Raw genomic sequence first — 18,584 nt, 5'->3', positions numbered from 1 at the left:
GAAAAAAACCACAGGAATGTGCCTGTTTCAGTAAAACTCATGAACGATTTCTAGCAGCCTCCTTTCCCTTAAATAATAATCACTTAAAGTAAGAAAAAGACAGGAAAAAAAAAATCCAACTACACCACCCTGCATTTGTTTCGACAGATCTTTTTCCTTCCCTCATCTGGCTCCTCTGACCACTCCATGCCTGGGTTATTTATGGTGTAATCTACAGCGAGGCATTGGGCTGCTGTCACACAAATTCAAGGCTCGCTAGCCATAAACCAGGCATGATTGAGATACCAAACACCCTTCTCTCCAGCGCTCCACCTCAGACGGATGGCTCTGCTTAACACTTAGTTTCCCTAAGCACTCCCTGGTCCCCCGTAAGGTCCCCCCGCGCGGGCTGGTGCCTCCCGCACCCCATCACCGCAGCACACGCCGCTGCCGCCTGGCCATGGCGCGTTATTTACTGCCGACGAGCCGAAGCTCCCCGTGGCAGAGGTGCCTGAGACTTGTACTCATCGGGTACAGTATCACCCGTTAGCCGCATTTAATTCCTGCTGCTGCTCCTTGCCATGATGACATGTACGATGCTGGGCAGCGGAGCCCATCGCCAGCCAGCGCAGCCGTGCGGCTGCATCCCGGGGCAGAGCATCCTCCCACGCTGCTGCCAGCCCTTCTGTCCCACCCACACGCTCTCTGCTCACCGAGGAGAGGGCAGGTGTCCCCACTGGGGACTGTGCAGGGGAGGAAAGAGCTGAATGTCTCCCCCTCGCTGCCATCACCCTTCTCTGATCTGCTCCAAACACCCTGCCTTTCCCACGCCCTCCTTGGGGTCTTTCCAGCCTGGCACGGAGGACACAGGCCCCCGGGGTATCACTCAGCCCTTCTTCAGCCGCCCATCCCCATAGTGCAGAGCCAAAGCCGATGAAAGGCTCTGCACCCTCCTTGCCATGACCATCCCACACCCACGGCTGATCTGCAGGAGCCACCCTCCAACTTCTGCACGCCGGGCACTTCGTTAGCAAATGCACTTAGGAGACAGTGCCTTGGATCCTACAACACTGACTTTTTTTTTTTTTTAAGTGATTTTTTTTTAAAAGGAATATATTGCACACATTTCAAGACACCCCTCTAGGGTAAAATAAAAAATATATATAGATGGCTAAAATAACAAATGAATCATAAAACTTAGAGATGGAAAAGGACTATTAGATCATCCAATTTATCTTGCTGTCTGCCAATACAGGTTTGTTCCCCGCAGACCGCTCCCCAGGGCTTTGTCTAGCCTTTCTGACTTAACTCCAGCACGCAGGGTCCTCTGCCACTTTCCTGGGAAGAATAGTTAATGGTTTAGGCATGTTTTATAGGTACAGGGCCAAATCCTGGCCTGAAGGGAGTCTCACCTGCAAGGCGCACGGGCGTTGACCCCAAATATTTTAGTTGCTCCACGAGCAGCAGCACATGCACCACCGGAGCGTGTTCACCCCCTGCCCTCGCCCACGGCCACCGGCCCGTGCCACCGGCAGGGCTGCGAGGCCAGGAGCACGGTCTGCAAGGAGCCCCGTCCCCTCCGTCCCACAGCCCTGGGTCCAGCACCTGGCAGGATGAGCACCTCCCTACCCCCGCTGCAGCGTTCCCCTGTTGATGGAGACTGCCAAACCAGCTCTCAGCAGGCTTAAGAGACTGCTCTAATTTATTCCAAGGGTTTGAACTTGTATATCTTTTTTTTTTTTAATTATTGGTGATACACTTCAACAGAAGAACAAACAAACAAATAAAATCAACCCTTCAGCTTCTCAGATGGATGTTTTGGCTACAGGGCAACTTTGAAAGCTGGTTCAGTTGTTGGTTTTGCTTTCATTTTTCGCTGCTCCTTAAAACTGTCTTGATTTAATAGAAGTTAAATGTTTTCATAGGAAAATCAGGCTGGGTGGTTTGTGATTCTTTTATGTACAACACGAATATTACATTATTCAACAATTCAGGAATAAATTTAATTCTGTCTACCTTTGCTGAATGTTTTACAATTTAAATAGCTGGTCTGACAGTGAAGTCTGGGTACTAAGGAGAGATCGATTAGCTCCAGAAGGGCACCAAGGTCATGGTACAAAGGACTCCAGGTGGGACATCACCAGGTCTGCGTGAGGCAGGCAAGGAGAGCCTGGGACCAGGGGCTGGGGTCTGCCACGCCAGAAGTGGGATTGTCTGACTCACCTTCCTGAGACGGCACAAAACAGGAGGGACCCACAGTTTGCTCTGAAATTTAAAAGTCCAAAAGTGCCACTTGAGCTTGCTGCCCTACACAGACAGCCCTGCTCACCACCCCGATGCCCTCCGTTGGCAAGGGGTACCTGGCCGGGGACATCCCCCGCATGGGCCAAGCACGGGCTGAGCTTCCCCAGGAGCTGGCACATGCTGATGCCCCACGGTTCTGAGCCAGTCTGGGGCACTGCTGTGAGCACACCGCGCTCGGCACAGTGGTTCGAGAGGTTTATGTCACTCAGGGCAGCTTATTAGGAAGATTTATGGTTGGGAAAACAAAAGTTTAGAGGAACAAAAGGCAACACTACATATCCTCAGCATCTGTTCCTGGCTCACACTGACTGCTCAGCCCCAGCTCAGAGGCAATTCTGGAGCAAATCGAGCTTTTAACTGGGCTCCAGGCTTCAGGTTGTCCTCACAGAAAGAGAAGTAACAAATTTTGCAAGAAAAACAATCCAAAAGGGAGTATAAAAGTTCAGGCTGTATCAAGTTGCTCCCTACTACCAGAAAGACCTTTCTTGGTCATGGGAGGGAGTCAAGCTCCTGAGGATGATGATGGGATCCTCCCAGGACGCAGCACACACAGACACCCAGCTGTGGGTGCTTACCCCACCCAGGGCAATCAGCTGGGAGACCCCCCTCCTCCCCCACCCACCAGATCCCCCGGGCAGCGATACAGGGCCCTCCTCAAGTGATGTCTGCTCATGTGCCCTGGTTTTGATGGTCAGCAGCACACTGGGCACCGTGAATGAGCAAGCAGGAATGGGATTCAGTCCATGTGACACTACAGTGGTCAGGTAAAGAAAGCACAAAACAGAGCGAGAGCTCTCCGCAGGTACCCAGCTCCCCACTGCCCCGGGACTGCGCAGGACCTTCGACACCAGCCACGTGCCCTAGAGGGGTGCTTAACCAAGCTGTGCTTTGCTAAAACACAGTTCAAATAGCGCCTTTATTTTTTCTCAGCACATCAGACTGCTGCAGTCTTGTGGAGCGAGGTCCAGACCACTCTATTTTGTAAAATTTAGGACTTTGGCAGAGTTTCTGCAGTCCAAGCAGCAACCGGGGCTAAGCCTTTTGATATCTCCTCTGGTTGTCCTGAAAAATATACCCCAGGCCTTGAAACATCAAGTGCACGGCGTGTCTACAGGGCCCTGGTGAGGAGGAGGAGGCTCCTTGCAGAGACAGATAAACCTCATCGCTAATGAGAGCGTTTGGGAAACAAAGACTGCCTACACAACCGAAAATATTTACGGCAATGGTACTGTCACTGGAAAGGTATTTACAACGTCTTTAATAAAGAAAAGACATACCTTTGTCGCTGAAACGGTGCTTTTATGGCTGTAACACAATTGGGACTTTGCATAGCTGTGGTGCTGAGCGCCGCCTTTGAGATGCTGGAGAGACTCTGGTCCAGTGTTCGCTCCTGCAGCTACCCAGACGGAGCAGCGCTGCAAGGCCAAAGTTGGACATTTCAGGTGCAAAGAAAACATTAAATTACATAAAACAGAGAAAAATACCTTAAATATGAAGTTTCTCTTTTTTAGAAATGGATGCCAGCTTTTTGTTAATACTCTGCTTACAATGATGCAACAGAGCTCCGGTTCCTCGGTTACCAGAGCTGGCTCTCCACCACAAAGTCCTTTTTGTTGGCAGACTCTCACCAACCTTCATTTTTAAACAATCGCAACAAAATTCATTGAACCTGGTTTTCTGAGCCTGCAGGTCAGTGGTGCAATTCGGGTGTGATTAGGGAGCCCCAAGACTGGGCTCCATAATTCCAGTGCCAAAAACCACTGACAAATGAAAAAAACAGAAAGCCAGAATGAAACCCAAACCCAAAACATTCATTGTACCAGGACATTCAGATATTCCCGTTTAGTTGACAAGAACTGAGCAGCATTACAAGTATTTAAGAATTTTGTTTGCTTGTTTTTCCAAACTAACTAATGGAATATCAATAGCACTGGATAAACTCATCCCAGAACACACTCAGGCTAAATTAACAAAATGAGAAGCCCCTGAGCTTAGGAAAACAGCAATAATGCTAGGTTAGAGGAGGGGGAGAAATCACATTTTTTTATATAAAAATCCATCTGTAAGCAATTGTGCTAATGCTTTAAAGATGATCAACTCAGGCTTTTGGAGTCAAGCAGGAAAACAACCAAAATTCTTATCGGGAAAGAAATTTTTCAACCTGAAAACAGATTCTGTCAAAATGTCAAAGGCCCAGATTTAGGTTCTGCTAAAAGAGCCTTTTACAAGACCCAATTTGAATAGAAATGTTGATTTCAATTACCTTGTAACCTCAAGTAACAGTTGCAGAGGGAGCCAGACAAGAAACACAAACCCAAACGAAATGCTGAAGGTAAATCAAAAAGGAACAGAAGGATTTTTTAGGAAACATTTAGGAAATGCCCAACCCCATCCTCAGCCGCCTGCGGGATGCGCAGCATGATGCTCGCAGCGAGGAAGGTGCTTCACTTAACGTGTTACTCCTGCTAAAGTTTACCAAAAAATTGAGCCTGGAAAATAACTTACCTGGGCGATACAGATAACTGAAGTGCAAAGCCATGTCTCCTCGTGTACCTGGGGACTGAAACCCACAAGCAGATGTAGAGGGCACCTTGGCCTGCCGGCTGGAAAGCTGGGGAGCACCTGGAGGGTTTGGGGAGAGGTAGCTGAGAGAACACAGGAGGAAAAAAAATGCAAGTTTGGTGAAAATGTATTTCAGAATTAATTATAATTGCACTCAGTTGTTCTCGTCTTCTCTTTTCCCAAACTATTTATGCTCAACTTTGACATTAAAATCTAATTCAGTTTGCTCAGGATTACTTTATTTAGCAATGTTTAATTAGATTTTTGAGAACATATATATATAGATAGATAGATAGATATATAAATTCAGAACTACCCTAAACTTCATGACAAAATGCAAACTTTTTTTTTTTTAATGTATTTGATAGGAGTGGGTATTTTTTACTTTAAGTAAAAATTACTTCCTGATTTTCCAGAATTACCAGAAAACCATGAAACCTGTTGTTTCCTCTGTCTTGCACAAGTAACGGAGACTCCTCTGGTTCACTACTTACTGCTTGTTCCAATAAATGGCACCAGAGCTGGAGGGATGAAATCGTGGAAAGGTTCTTTGCAAGTAATTATTCAACAAGGCGAAAAATCTGTAATTAGGTCATGACTTTCAGAGAGGATTAATGAAAACATTTCATATGTGTAAAATGAGTTTTAAATGCCAAAGTGTTCTGTAATTATTTATTGGACCAGATTTGCTCATGCAAATAGTTCTGTACCTAAGATTCACACAGAGGAATGTCTGTCTCATAGTGATATGTACCACATTATAAAATGCATCATTTAATTAATCACAAAAATCTTGAGCAGTCAAAAATAATGGTAGCCAGCAGCTAAACTGCACACTAAATCTGCTCTCTAGCAACACATTTCAGTAAATATTGATAGGGTGAGAAGAGAAAATCGGAGATAACGTTTCTGTATCTACAGATTTCCTTTGGTTCATCTCACTTGTCGGTGAAGTTTGCTGGTGACGCTGTGATTTCTGCTGCACAGATTATTTAAATAGGTCAGCATCTCTCCGCGCGCACGGTCTGTTCGGGGGCAGCTCTGTGTTGGTTTTATTGTGTCTCTACTTTTATGCGACCGCTAATTAATTGAGGAACGTAAAGTCAACTTGGCCTTACGCTGCACGGCACCTCCAGCCAGCGGGGCTGTCTGGGGGGGCTGGTGGCTCCCCTTGGCTCACACTGCCATCTAACGCCCGGCGCTCCCTACAGCTTCCACCGCTAGTAAGAGCAAAGTAAAGTAAGTGGAGCAAAGTAAAGCAAGCAGAGCAATGAGGGGCCCTCCGTACGGACTGGGCATAACAGCCTCTCCCCATCTTACACCGGCGCAGAGGCTCCGTGTTGGAGGTTGGAGGTGAAGCCCTGACGGCTGCGGAGCCCAGGCAGGGGGAACCCAGCGGAGACAACGGCTGAAAACTGCTGAAGAGGGAGTGGGACCACCGCCACCCACCACCGCCGCCCGGAGTTCCCAGCTCCCAGCCTCCTGCAGAGATCCAGCTGGGTCCAGAGCGTGGCGTGTTGCTTCGCTTTCGGACCAAGTGCACAGAAGGACGGGGAAGCTGCTGTGCCTGCCCGCGCAGAGCAGGATCAGTTCAACCGCAGCCAATAATAAAATTAAGAATAGATGATCTGGGAAGATACCGCAACTTTACATTTCACTTTTTAAAGGCAGAGATGGCTTACCTACAGGTCTGTGGTCAGGACAGAGGCCAACGTGGCAGTTAAACCAGAGCGCTTGTTTTGTAAAGCCACGCTCAAGCCAGCAGCCTTCTCGCTGGAATTAGGCTCCGAGCTTTGCAATGCTCCACACATGACCCAGTACCGGGCTCGGCAGCTACCAATGATGAACTCCAAAAGAAATAAAACTGCCAGTGATCTGACCCTTGCCGCAGATAACAATGTATGTCAAAATGGCCATTCTTGCAATTAGCATGTACTCACCCAATCTGCATTATTACACGTGGTAATCATGCTGTAGCATGTTTGGAAATGCCAGATCTCACTTTAGCCAGTAATACTAAATCATATGAGTATCTTCTGTAGAAACTACTACTTTCGATGTTATGAATTAATATTAAGATGAAATTGAATTAAATGTACTGATTTTAATGTCGTGAATGCACTCAACTATTTTTTCCCCCGAGAACCATCTGCAATTTAGAGACTTGCTAATCCTAATTAAATGCACTTTTCTCAAGTGCGTGCAAATGAACAGAGAAATCTGCTCAGTAACGCACTTGCATATTTTCCTCTTTCACAAAGGGGAAGAAACTGTTTGGTGATTTAATATTAGATCTTCCTCATAAGAGAAACCGCGTGTTGCTTCTCCATAGTTTCAAGACACACAGCAGTCCGTATCTTACCGGGTAAAGCACAGGAGGAAGCACCCTCAGACAAGCGTTTCTAACGCTGCTCTGAACAGTCGAGACACTGCACCTTAGTTGTGCATTCCTGCGTTTGGGACGGTCCTTGAAGCCTCTGCTGCTCTGCCTGGGGGCCACGGCAGAACCCACCCCCCGTGGGTTACTGTGCCAACCAGCCTCACAGGGCACCTGCACCGGGGGCAGCTGGCAGAGCAGCCCATGGGGGCGGCAGCACATCTCACCCACCCCTCACCTAGGGCAGCTCTACTGACACCAGCAGGGACAAGGCACCCCAGCTTCAGTCACTGGCTCCGTTTCTTTGTGGGGGGAAGGCCAAAATCAAAAAGAAAGTCCCAACCTTTCCATTAACCCAGGTTAGGCTGGGAATAACATCTCAGAGGAATAGAAGGAAAAAAGTTTTAGCAGCATTAATGTAGCTCACCGCTGAGGAACCAAACCGCAGACGTGGCAGCACTGAAAGCCACCTCCAAAATGCCAAGTTGTTTGAAGATGCAAGAAACCCGAAGACTTTTCCACCTTCTGTTGAATGTCCTTGTGCTGGTTCTGTATCTTTACTGCCTCCCCCTCAGTCAGACAGTGAGATTTGCCCTTTAATTTGACATAATTCCACAGCTTGCATAACGCACAAGCTGGCATGGGAACGTCGGCATCTGATACCCAGTCCCTGGAATACACAGCTAGTGTCAGTCTAACTTACCTCGGAGCTAACAGCAGGCAGGAGGACCCTCGGCACTCCCAAGAGGTGCTGAAGGAAAGCTGTGGTTAACAGTGGACTTCTGTACCCCGACGCTGCCACCCAGCACCACGCAGAACAGTTACACTAAGCCCAGCCAAATGCCTTCAGCAGCAAGACCCCAAGTCCCCTGGCTGTGCCCCGCAGACACTCTTAAGATCTTGCCCCTTCCAAAGCCAAGTGACAGACCCACACACCAGATCACTTTGTTCTTAAGCTCCCACACTTTGAGGGTTTTATCTTTCCCAACAGCATCACTTTTACTGAAGAAACTAGTCTAAACAACTTCTACAAGCCTTATCACAGCAGCAAGTGCCAGCCTAGCACAGGAATCAAAAGCTTAACCTGGGATGTCAACAAGGCTGCGGCCGCTCATACAAGTGCCCTTAAGCGTTGGGTTATATTGAGGATCTCATCGGATGAGCTCCCTTTCTCTCAAGGATGAGTTGCCTCGGACAATTCTTCTCTAGCCATTCTTCCAAGCTCATAATCTAGTTTTGAGACACAGCCAGAGGTGTTGGTGAGGTCTGACACCTCAGGTAAGCTCCAAGAACACATCAGAAATTTTTCAGAACGTATTTGGTTTCAAAAAGAGTTTAAGCCCATACAAATTCTGAACTCAACCAAAAAAATAAAACCACTCCCCTCAGTTTTATTACCACAAAAAAAATGCATACAAATAACTCAATTTCCTTTTCTGAAGGAAAGTAACTGGAAGAAACAAAACAATGAGGAAACCTTTGAAGAGTTTTCCTTCTAAGCCTCACAGATGGATTTTCTGGGAAGTGACTCAGTATTTTCATATAACCAACTGAACACGGCATGAATTTGGTTTTGGGTATTGGCAGGTTCTCCTTCTCCCCCTCCCCCAGCAGTGCAAGCATGACAAAAGGTCAACTGAATATGAAATTCCAGACAACTCACTTTAAGCTTTAAAAGCAAGACACAGAAACCAGTTTTGCAAAACACCAAGTCTATATTTACATCCACATGTAATAATATACTCAACTAAAGTGAAATACATCATAAATTAAATGAGTAATGTATGCCTACTGCTTAACAACTTCCGGTTTTGACAATTACAATAAACCAAAATGGAATGAAATAAATACATAAACAAAAAAAAAAATCAACAATTTGTACCTCTATATATGCACTGTCATTTCCAAAGAAACATACAAAACCAGTAGTATCCCAATAGTTAATACTGATGGGCAAAGTGTATTCTGAAGCACAGGGCCGTGCTGTCACGAAATAAAGAGTCCTCATGTCCGTTTTTTCCATTCCAACCCCAAGATACCCACCAAAAAAGCACCTTGAGGGAAACTGTACCAGCTTGAAGGGAGATTAAAAACAAACAAGTCTTAGGTCTGTTCATTGAAACAACTTAAAAACCAGCCCGGCACATTTTTGTCACAGAACCCTGTAAGGTACACAGATGATAGTTACAGCATGCATTCTATAAGACTCATTGAAAGATCACGCAAAAAAATAGATTAACCATTTTCCAAGTGAATTCATCTTCAAAAAATAGGCTATAAAAGTGCAAAACTAGGAAAACAAAAATCTAGATTATGTACATATGGCTCAGCTTATGAACAGGAAAAAAGGTAAATAGTGTACAATTTCCTGATACACAGCACTTCATTACATCGCCAGTTTACAGAGACATTAAAAATAGGTCCCATATACAGGAACTAAGACGTACAACTAGAACATCTCAAGTTGCATAATGAAAAAACAAGAGTTTCTAGGTTTTGCTATTTTACATTTGCTGTAGGAGGGAAGAGAGCAAAATGAACAGTGCAAAATTTCCCATTTTTTGTTTTACTAAAATATATGGAAGTCAAAGCCAGGTACAGAAGAAATTAACTCTTAACTACAGGCTTTATGAGAAGCAACTAGGAACGCCAGTCAAAATATGCAACGATTCTGCTTACTGGCTGGTAACTGGCCATCTTCCCTTTACAAAATTAAACTGCATGTGCATTAGAAAAAACCCTTGTTGTCTTTGCAAAAAAATAAAAGGAGATATTCTCCCATTTACAGGTTATTTCTCACTTACTTTAAACACCCAGTAGATGCTAAAACTCGACATCAAGAAGCTTCCAAGCACAGTCAAGCAGGCTACACCATAGCCACATCCCTTTTGAAGTCTGTAGATCCCATATTCATATTGCAAGTCTGTTTTGTTTCTGACTTTACAGTTTGGACAAAGGTGCAAAGTAGTTTTCCTCTAAATGTAACTGTATTGAGTTTAGTACAAAACTAAACATTTGAAACATTTAGATTAGTATCGTTTCTCATGCAAGTCCTAGGTGTTTTCTGCTGTAAGAGTTTGCATGTTGGTAGAGATGGTTAAGAGGCTTCTCTGAAGAACAGCAACCAATGCCAAGAGAAGGATCCAACCATATTTCAGGAACACCACACTGAAATCCAAATGTCAAGTATTGCCTCATCCTTGCATTTAAAAATATGCTGGAAACAACCCCAGGGAAACAGATCCCTCCAACATGTAATGGTCCTAACATACACAAGGCAGACCAGCATAATGTCAGCACCATCGCTTTGATGTTCACAGATGTTCACAACATTCATAAACTGGACAGTTTCAGACAGTTTATTTGGAAGTTGTTTAAAAAGACTAACACAGTTCAACAGAAAAAACAGATGAGAAACTTTCACCTTTATGAAAAAGGAGCATTAAGCCAACAGGATTTCAACTTCAGCATCTACAGTTTACCTGAGGTGCAATTATATATTCTTTCAAAGAGAAACTCTTCAGCAGCGCTCAAGTATGTAAAAATATAATTCCTACCTAATATTTGGTCAATTAATTCTAATGAAAAATATTCAAAAAAGTCAATGTCAAGATATACATTCTCCACACACCTTCATAACCCAATTATTTAGACTACTTTTATGGCTATTTGGTACAAAATGTTAACAGAACCAGTATTATAAAACTGTAGTGTTTTTATATACAGTACAATCACAGCTTAGTTCAGTAGCTTTCACCATTCATTTTTACTCAAGGGATGAACTGCACGTGTAACTCCATAGAAAATGCATTTGTTTCCTTAGACCTAGAGGGTGGGGAAAAAAAAAAAGAAAATATTTTAATGGTATACAACTATAGAATAGTACAACATGTTTTTTGTTGCGAGGAGTATCTTTCAAACACAAAGGGAATTTCTTCTGCACCTTTACATAAGTGTATTTAGAAATTGATACTGCCATATAAGGTCTGTGTCTTCTACCTGCCAAATAAAACCTGGCGATCAAGTCTGCTTTTGAAGATACTCAAGCCCCAAGTAGAAATACAGGCAGGAAACCAAGTTAGCTTAAAAGCAGAACTAGACAAAAATACACTTAGTAGGGGGACAATAAAAGCTGGAAGATTAGAAGAACATCAAGAAATAGCGAAGTATTTTTTAAAACTATCAACTTGATGTCAGATAGCTCTGCTTCCCAGATATGTAAAATCTTTCCATAAAATAGTGTGTGCTGGTCCAGGTGCTACAGCATTCAAGACACATCTCCTTAAATTTGAATGAGGAAGATTATCTGTAGCTGTAGGTTTGAGAAGAGCATACACATTTATTTATAGCCTTAGTATTTATCTCCTTAGTAGCTAATAATGTTGCAAACACAATGGGGTGGTTAAGTTGAGAAACAGCTACAGAACTGAAGAGATGAAGCATGGGAATTCAGCATACCAGGCTGATTCTTCTCACTTGACCTGTTTCTTTAAGAAACTACACTCACCCCTCAGTCAAACAAAGGAAAAACTATTTGGAATAACCTCTCGAGTACAAAACTGTCGAGGTGGTGTAAGGAAACCCTTACTTCTCCATGAAATAACCTACCAAATAAGAGTCTTGTCATTTGAGGCAATCCTCACAATCTTCAGTTGTAAAATGAGTAACGTCTACGTTTTCAGGAAGGACTAACCAACGTAACCTCTTAGAGGATTCATGAACTGTGATAACAGACACCCTCTCATTTCTAGTTCTCTGCAGGATGCTCCCCCACCTCCAAGTACTGACTTAAGGGGAAAGTCCTTTCCTTCAACTCTTCCACTGGCAACTAATACATACATTCATCTATGGTTAGCCCTCCCATTTCTTTTAGAGAAGGAGAGTCTGTGTACTTTTTATGCAAGCCTTTACCACCACCCTAATTAACTAATGCTGCTACACCAGTATTTGGTTGCCTTAGAAAAGAGAGGAGGAGTTTGTATTTTCAGCTATTCTGATTCAGACTTTCACAACCTCTCATCACGCTGTGAGCAACCTTTGATGCCAGGAGTACATAATGCAACATTTAAGTAACAATTAGTTCAAAAGGTTTTGTTTACCGTTTCTTGAAGTAAATGATTAAGTCTTCTTGTCACTTGGTCGAAAGTGTGCATTACCAATGAAACTTTCATAGCTTCGCTTTTGTAGCACGCTGCTAGACAAGTGTTGGTATGACACCGATCTCTTTCCTGACAAAAATTAATTTAGAGGAGTTAGAATTATTTCCTGCTAATCTAATTGGTCAGACATTCAGTTGCAAGCAGGTCTATGCTAGCATCCAGAATCCCAGAATACCAGACACTACTACAAATCACCTCGCGAGCAGGGCTGAAGACAACAGATATTCCTAGTCCCAGTAAAAGATTATACGAAATTTAGTATCCTTGTTAGTATGAGAACAAATACAAGGTGAATGAAAAGTATTAATTTAACAGCTTTGTTTTAAGCTGTATACATGTAATGTCCATTTCCCACCTTTTGCTCATTTTATTTGCAAGAAATTTTTTTTGCTTAACTCATAAAACATGCTTCACTTCAAGAAGGTTTAAGTGCTGCAGTAATGTATAGCATGATGCCTACATAATCCAGTTTCTGTATTTGTTTGAAAACTGAATTTTTGAATACAAGTATTTGAAAGGAAAACCAGGTATACTACATTATTGCCATCATGGATTATATGGCAATTGTGACACTTTAAAGGGTGTTAAAGAGCGTTAATACACATGTACTTAAAAACCTTTGTTAAGCAATTTTCAGTCTAGTATACAGGTACTTTCATGTTTATCTGAGACCATTAATTCAGATTTATATATGTGAAATCAATGCCTGTTCCATATTAAGTCTTATTAGCTTAAGCAAGCAGTCAAAAACACTTCATAAAATTAAGGAAAAAAGTCAAGAATCATTACTCCCACCGGATACAAAAAGCCCAACTGCCATCCATATTCTGTAAGAGCTTTAAATGCAGCATTGAAAAAAAACCTAGCAAGCTTTAATTAAATTAAAATGGCAAAGCTAAATTAATATTTCAACAGAATCTACGAAGCCATTGGAGTGTGTCATGAGCAATTGTCTTTAATTTGCAGCCTCTGCCAGATCAATCAGCCAACAGGTTATCCTTGATAGCATGTTGCCATTGCAAAGGCAACTAATTTGAAAATAACACAAACTGAGTGGTTTCAGAATGTTTCTGTCTCTTCAGGGCAACACAGAATGGCAGAGCTTACAAGCAGTAACGGAAGGCATCATGCTTTAATCAAGTTTGCCAAGTGGAACATATTCTCATGACAACTTGATCCAGCTTTTAACATGCGACAGAACATGTTCATAGGACCTAAATAATGTTGCCACAAGGCACACAGGCCCTTAAAAAAGGTTTTGACATCATGTTTTATAGTATCACCAGAGTTCAACAAAAAGGCTACAGAAACCTGCAGGTGTAGACCTGCAGGATTTTACATATGGTATCTTACAAAATTAATCTCTGAGGAGTTGCAACTCTTAAACAGCTGTACTTCAGCTTTATAACAAAAAAAGAATTTGCAGAAAAACTTTCATCTCCACTGTCTCCACCCACATTAAAACTCTTAACACTGAGAAGTCTGCCTGTCTGCTACCCCATATCCTCTCAGCTATCAAGGTTTGGGTTGGGTATTTCCAGGCAGAATGGTTGGAAAACTAGGAAATTAACCTTTAAAACCTGTATTTCCATGCACTGAGCTTTTATTGAAGTTGCTAAGAAAACCCACAGATGGGGGGTCTTGTTTCAGAAGTCTTTCCAATGTAGGTAACATCCATAAAAAGTTGCTTTTCTTGCCTTAAGACAACACCACGTAACAATGAAATCTTTATTTCCATGACAACAATGCTGTCAAACTAGCTGCAGCCAGTTTTGAGCCCTCTAAATAACAAGAAACAGTAGAAGTTCTTGACTATAGGCTACTGTCTCCAGGCTAGCACCAAAGAAGAGGAAGAAAAGCCTACCACAGAGTTTTCTGGCAGACAGGTGGAGCTTTCAAAAGAAGAACAAGGTGGATTCCAATGAAGTCACTGTTTAAAAATAGCATTGCATCAACTGCTACTTCAGCAGACTAACCTCACTAAGACTACTGGCAAAATAAAAGAATTCCCCTATCCCCAAAGTACACTAAGGGGGAATAAAGGAAAGGAGCAAGGCATTACCCACCTTCTAGCCCTCAGGGTAGACTACTCATCTAGCTGGCTGACTTTTTAACCTTCCCCTTCTGTTTTTGTGAAAATTAAAAAAGCATTCCCTCAAAATCCTGAACATGCTATCTGCTCAACAGGTAGCTATGTCATGAAGCACAAGTCCTCGGACACGTCAAATTAACATAGTTTAGTCCTTAAGGACAGTCAAATCCTCCACCAAATGTTGAGATCATACATGAAGTTCTTAGCTACCATCAACCACTAATTTAAACAGAAGAAAAAGAGGAAAAAAAAGGGAAAAAAAAAAAGGGGGGGGGGGGGGGGGGGGAGAGGTAGTCTTGCAAAGCATTGTACATTCCACAACTGCATGAATGACTTCTGTACTCAGAAAAAACCCTGGACATATTTCATTCTCTCAGATCACTAGGAATCAGCCCCATTTGTCCTTCTGCCCGTCCCTCTGCATTCTGTGCATAACCTAGTGCCCATTTTACATTCCTCACAGCAATTCATGGTACAGTTCATGGTACATAGACAACGCTCTTCATGAAACTAGGAATTAAGTCCATTTCACAACCACTTCAGTGAGTCAGCTGTGATGCTGTCTTTTCCTTTATCCACTCCCTACCCAGACTGGAAACAGCACCGCAACACTTGCCTTAACCCACTAGCAAGCCTGAATATTTACGAAGCCCACAACCTTAAAACAAGCAAACACAAACCAAAAAAAGAGTTGGCAAACACATTTTTTGCTGCATAAGTAAATGCAGATTCACTATTTTACAGTTCACTGACCTAAGGTAACACCCCTGCTTATTAAAAACCCAAACTGCTTTAGAATAATCTTACTGCTTCCAGAGAATGGGAGTATTCACAGAGTTTAAGAGTCTTTAAGACTACACAGCACATACGCACTATTCATTTTTATAATAGGATCTTCATTTCAAAATTCAAAGTCCTATATTTACAGCTAAGTCCATACTGACCTCAGCTTAGTCATAAATACCAACTTCTACAAATAGACAACTGCTTAAATATGACCTAGCACCTTTCAGTCTTGGCCTCCTGCTAAGTTTTGAAAATGTTGACTAAGAAAAAAAAAAAAAAACCAAAAAGGGTTTCATAGAAGTACCAAAGTTTTCCAAATGCATCACAAAACATTTCTCTCTGCTAGATCCAGAATTTTCCACAAAGCATTACTACATAGTCCAATGAGACACCATAATTAGAATAGCAGAAATATGTTGTCTTGATTTAATAAAGCATTCTGTTCCTACTAAAAACTACACATTATTTTAAAAGCGTTGAAGAACAGGTATAAGATTTAAATCATAGCTTTATGATTTGTTTTAAAAATCTGCATTTTCTGCAACTGAAGGGAACAATTGTCCATGACTGCTTCTCCCCACCCCCACCCTTTTTTTTTTTTTTTTTTTTTTTTTTTTTAGAAAGAAGTTTTATTAACATTCCAGATGGTCTGAGACTTCTTGTATATTAAGCAGAAAGGCTCGTTCCATATCCTGGATTAGTAAGCATGTCTGGAGTGCTCTGATGAGCAAACAATACATGTTTGCTATCAGAGACCATGGCAGGGTGGAGGAGGGAACTTGAGGAACTTTAAATTAGATTCTTTAAGACTTTCCATGGCTAATTCTCCAAGCCAGGACTTTGCTGAACCTGAATTTTAAATTTAAAATCCAAGCATTGCCCAGACTTGGTGAAATGCTAAATACAGCTTTATTTTCTCCATTTCAAGGTGGGTACGCAATTATTCATGGTTCATTCACCTTTCTTTGTAATGGTGCAAGACATATAACTAGGAAAGAGATACAATACCTTCTACTGTAGAGCTGGTTACTTGGCCATTGCTAGATCCACAAGAACTGTAAAGTGATCCAGAGCTATATGGCTCATAAGGTTTGAGAACAGTCAACATATTAGGAGGATCAACATCATCTGAATTCAGAAGCCCTTGTTTGGTTGGCAAAACAGAGGATGCAGGTTTGGTGCGAGAACATTCCTGAGGTAGCAGATTTGGGTATCTGTTTGCAACACGAGATCTGCTCATTTCGTATCTTCTGTAATTAGCCATTGGAGAGTCAGTATGTTCAACAGCTAATACATTAGGTTTCATTCGTTTAGAAGACGTTTCACCATAGTCTAGATTTACATTGCTCACAGATTTACTACAAAGATAGTCTCTTCCACGATGACAAGACCAGGCAGATTCATTCAGGTGAGAGTCGAGAGCTCCATTCATACTGCTGCTTACAAGACCAGATTGAGATTGAGACACTGGGATACTGGGAGCTTTTACTTTAGATTCAGATCTTTTTACTCTGTCCGATACTGGAGAGATACTGGAACTGGAGTGCATTTCTTGCTGAGGTTGTCTATAGTTAGTTGCCTGAGCTCCAATATTACTTTGCTGTTTATGAAACTTGAGGTTACTTGGGGCTGCGCTGCTTGAGTCAGTCACTGAAAAGACAGGAACTTTGTTCTGTGGAGGATGGCATTGTTTAGCTTTCCCTGTTGGCAACAGCTTTTGCTGTGTAGATGGGGAAGTCTTACTTCTTTTAGAATTAAAAGACAGAGGAAGCACATCTTTACCAAGCAGAGCTGGAGGGCATCCAGTGCGTCTGGCTTTAGCTGGAGCCTTGTTTCTACAGCCATTTTTGTTAACGGTGTCAGGATTGTATTTGTGCATCAGCCTCTGGTGCATCATTAGGACTTCTGGGTAAAATGTTCTGTAAGTACAAAATGAACAGGTGCTGGGTGCTAGCTGACCTCTAGTTGAAACCACTGAACATTCTTGTGAAGTCCCAATAGATAAGTTCAAGGGCTTTTCTTGAGAGTCTACCACAGGTTTGCATTTGTAGTTTTCAGTGCTCTCTCGCACATCATTCATGTTTTTTCCATCCTTTAAAGCACCAACATACTGGACGTCATCTCCCTCTGATGCCACAGAGGCCTGCCTCTCTCTTTTATGAGGAACATTGCGCTGAGCTTCCTTTGTTTCCTTCTCAGCCTTCAGTTTTTCCAGGTAAGGAGTGGACACATTCTTATGTATTTGATTTGAATTGTTACAAACGGAACCTCTGTTCAATTCCCTAGAATTATTTTTACTTTTCAAAAAGACTGTGCTGCCTATTGCATTGTTCAGGGACAGAATTTCCTTTTGCTGCTTGGTAGGTGGGCGGCCCTCAGCATCTTTGGCACAATCAAAAAGCCTTTTTGAATTTTTGGTTTCTTGAGCACCATCAGCAACCAGCAAGAGCTCCGTCTCCTGACTCTGTGATGAAACTTTGCTCTCACTTTTCACATCTGCTGCACTATCGGCTTGCTTGTCCTTGTGATGCCTCTCTAAGTGATACCTCAGTGAAGTTTTCTGTGCTGCTGCGTACTCACAGAATTCACATTTGTACGGTTTTTCACCTGAAACACAGTTTTGTCAGTAAGTTTGATACAATTTTAAGTCTTGAATACAGTTAAACACAAGGGAATAATGTAGACCACAAAACAGTAAAATAGATTTTTCTTTCCCTTTCCACATACTCATAACTCCCAAACTCATCTAAATCATTTAAACCACTACACCTTACTGCTTTTACTAACTACAGTGACATCTTCTGGCTGCAATGAAGATATTTTCCACACGTTGGCTATGCATGGAGATGGTAGCTGACAGTATGTTTGGCAAAGATAAGCAAGAAGTACAACCATGGGTCAACAACAATTTACAGCCCTTGATCATACCACAGGTATGCTATTCCACAACACAAATGTTACAGTTCATCTATAGAGTTGTTTCAAAATAGGGACATACATTAACAGAAGAAGGAGGAGTTTGCCTGGCTACAGAAAACAAAGTTGAACAGAAAAAGACACAGCTTTTTCCCAGGTAGCAGCAACTAGCAGACAATCAGCTTACTACTTGGGAAACAGGCTTTTTTAAACAAACAAACAAAACCAAAACACACACACACAAACAAGAAGTCAAACGAAATTAACAAAACAACACTAGAATTTTTGCTAGACTGCTAAACATAGAAAGTTTTTAAAGATATTGTGTTCTTAACAGTAGTTAATATAATTAGCCTTATTCAACAAGATTTACACCTATGTAAATAATTAGTTCTTTCCAAGAAACGTG

General features: G+C 42.4%; 1 protein-coding gene across 3 annotated transcripts in view; it reads right to left on the bottom strand.

Moving 5' to 3' along the window:
- Positions 1 to 8,917: 8,917 nt before the first annotated feature.
- Positions 8,918 to 18,584, bottom strand: part of ZNF217 (zinc finger protein 217) — a 28,783-nt gene continuing 19,116 nt past the window's right edge. For all 3 annotated transcript variants that reach the window (XM_040608438.1, XM_040608439.1, XM_040608440.1), the window contains exons 4-6: positions 16,268 to 17,866; positions 12,322 to 12,450; positions 8,918 to 11,047 (exon numbers count right to left, since the gene is read on the bottom strand). In XM_040608438.1, coding sequence (XP_040464372.1) covers positions 12,341 to 12,450; positions 16,268 to 17,866 — 1,709 coding nt within the window. In that variant the 3' untranslated portion in view covers positions 8,918 to 11,047; positions 12,322 to 12,340. The remainder of the gene's footprint in view (positions 11,048 to 12,321; positions 12,451 to 16,267; positions 17,867 to 18,584) is intronic.

This window comes from Falco naumanni, chromosome 10, assembly GCF_017639655.2.
Source record: "Falco naumanni isolate bFalNau1 chromosome 10, bFalNau1.pat, whole genome shotgun sequence".
NCBI lineage: Eukaryota > Metazoa > Chordata > Aves > Falconiformes > Falconidae > Falco > Falco naumanni.
The sequence above is the reverse complement of the archived record's forward strand: the minus strand, read 5'-3'. Positions and strand labels throughout refer to the sequence as shown.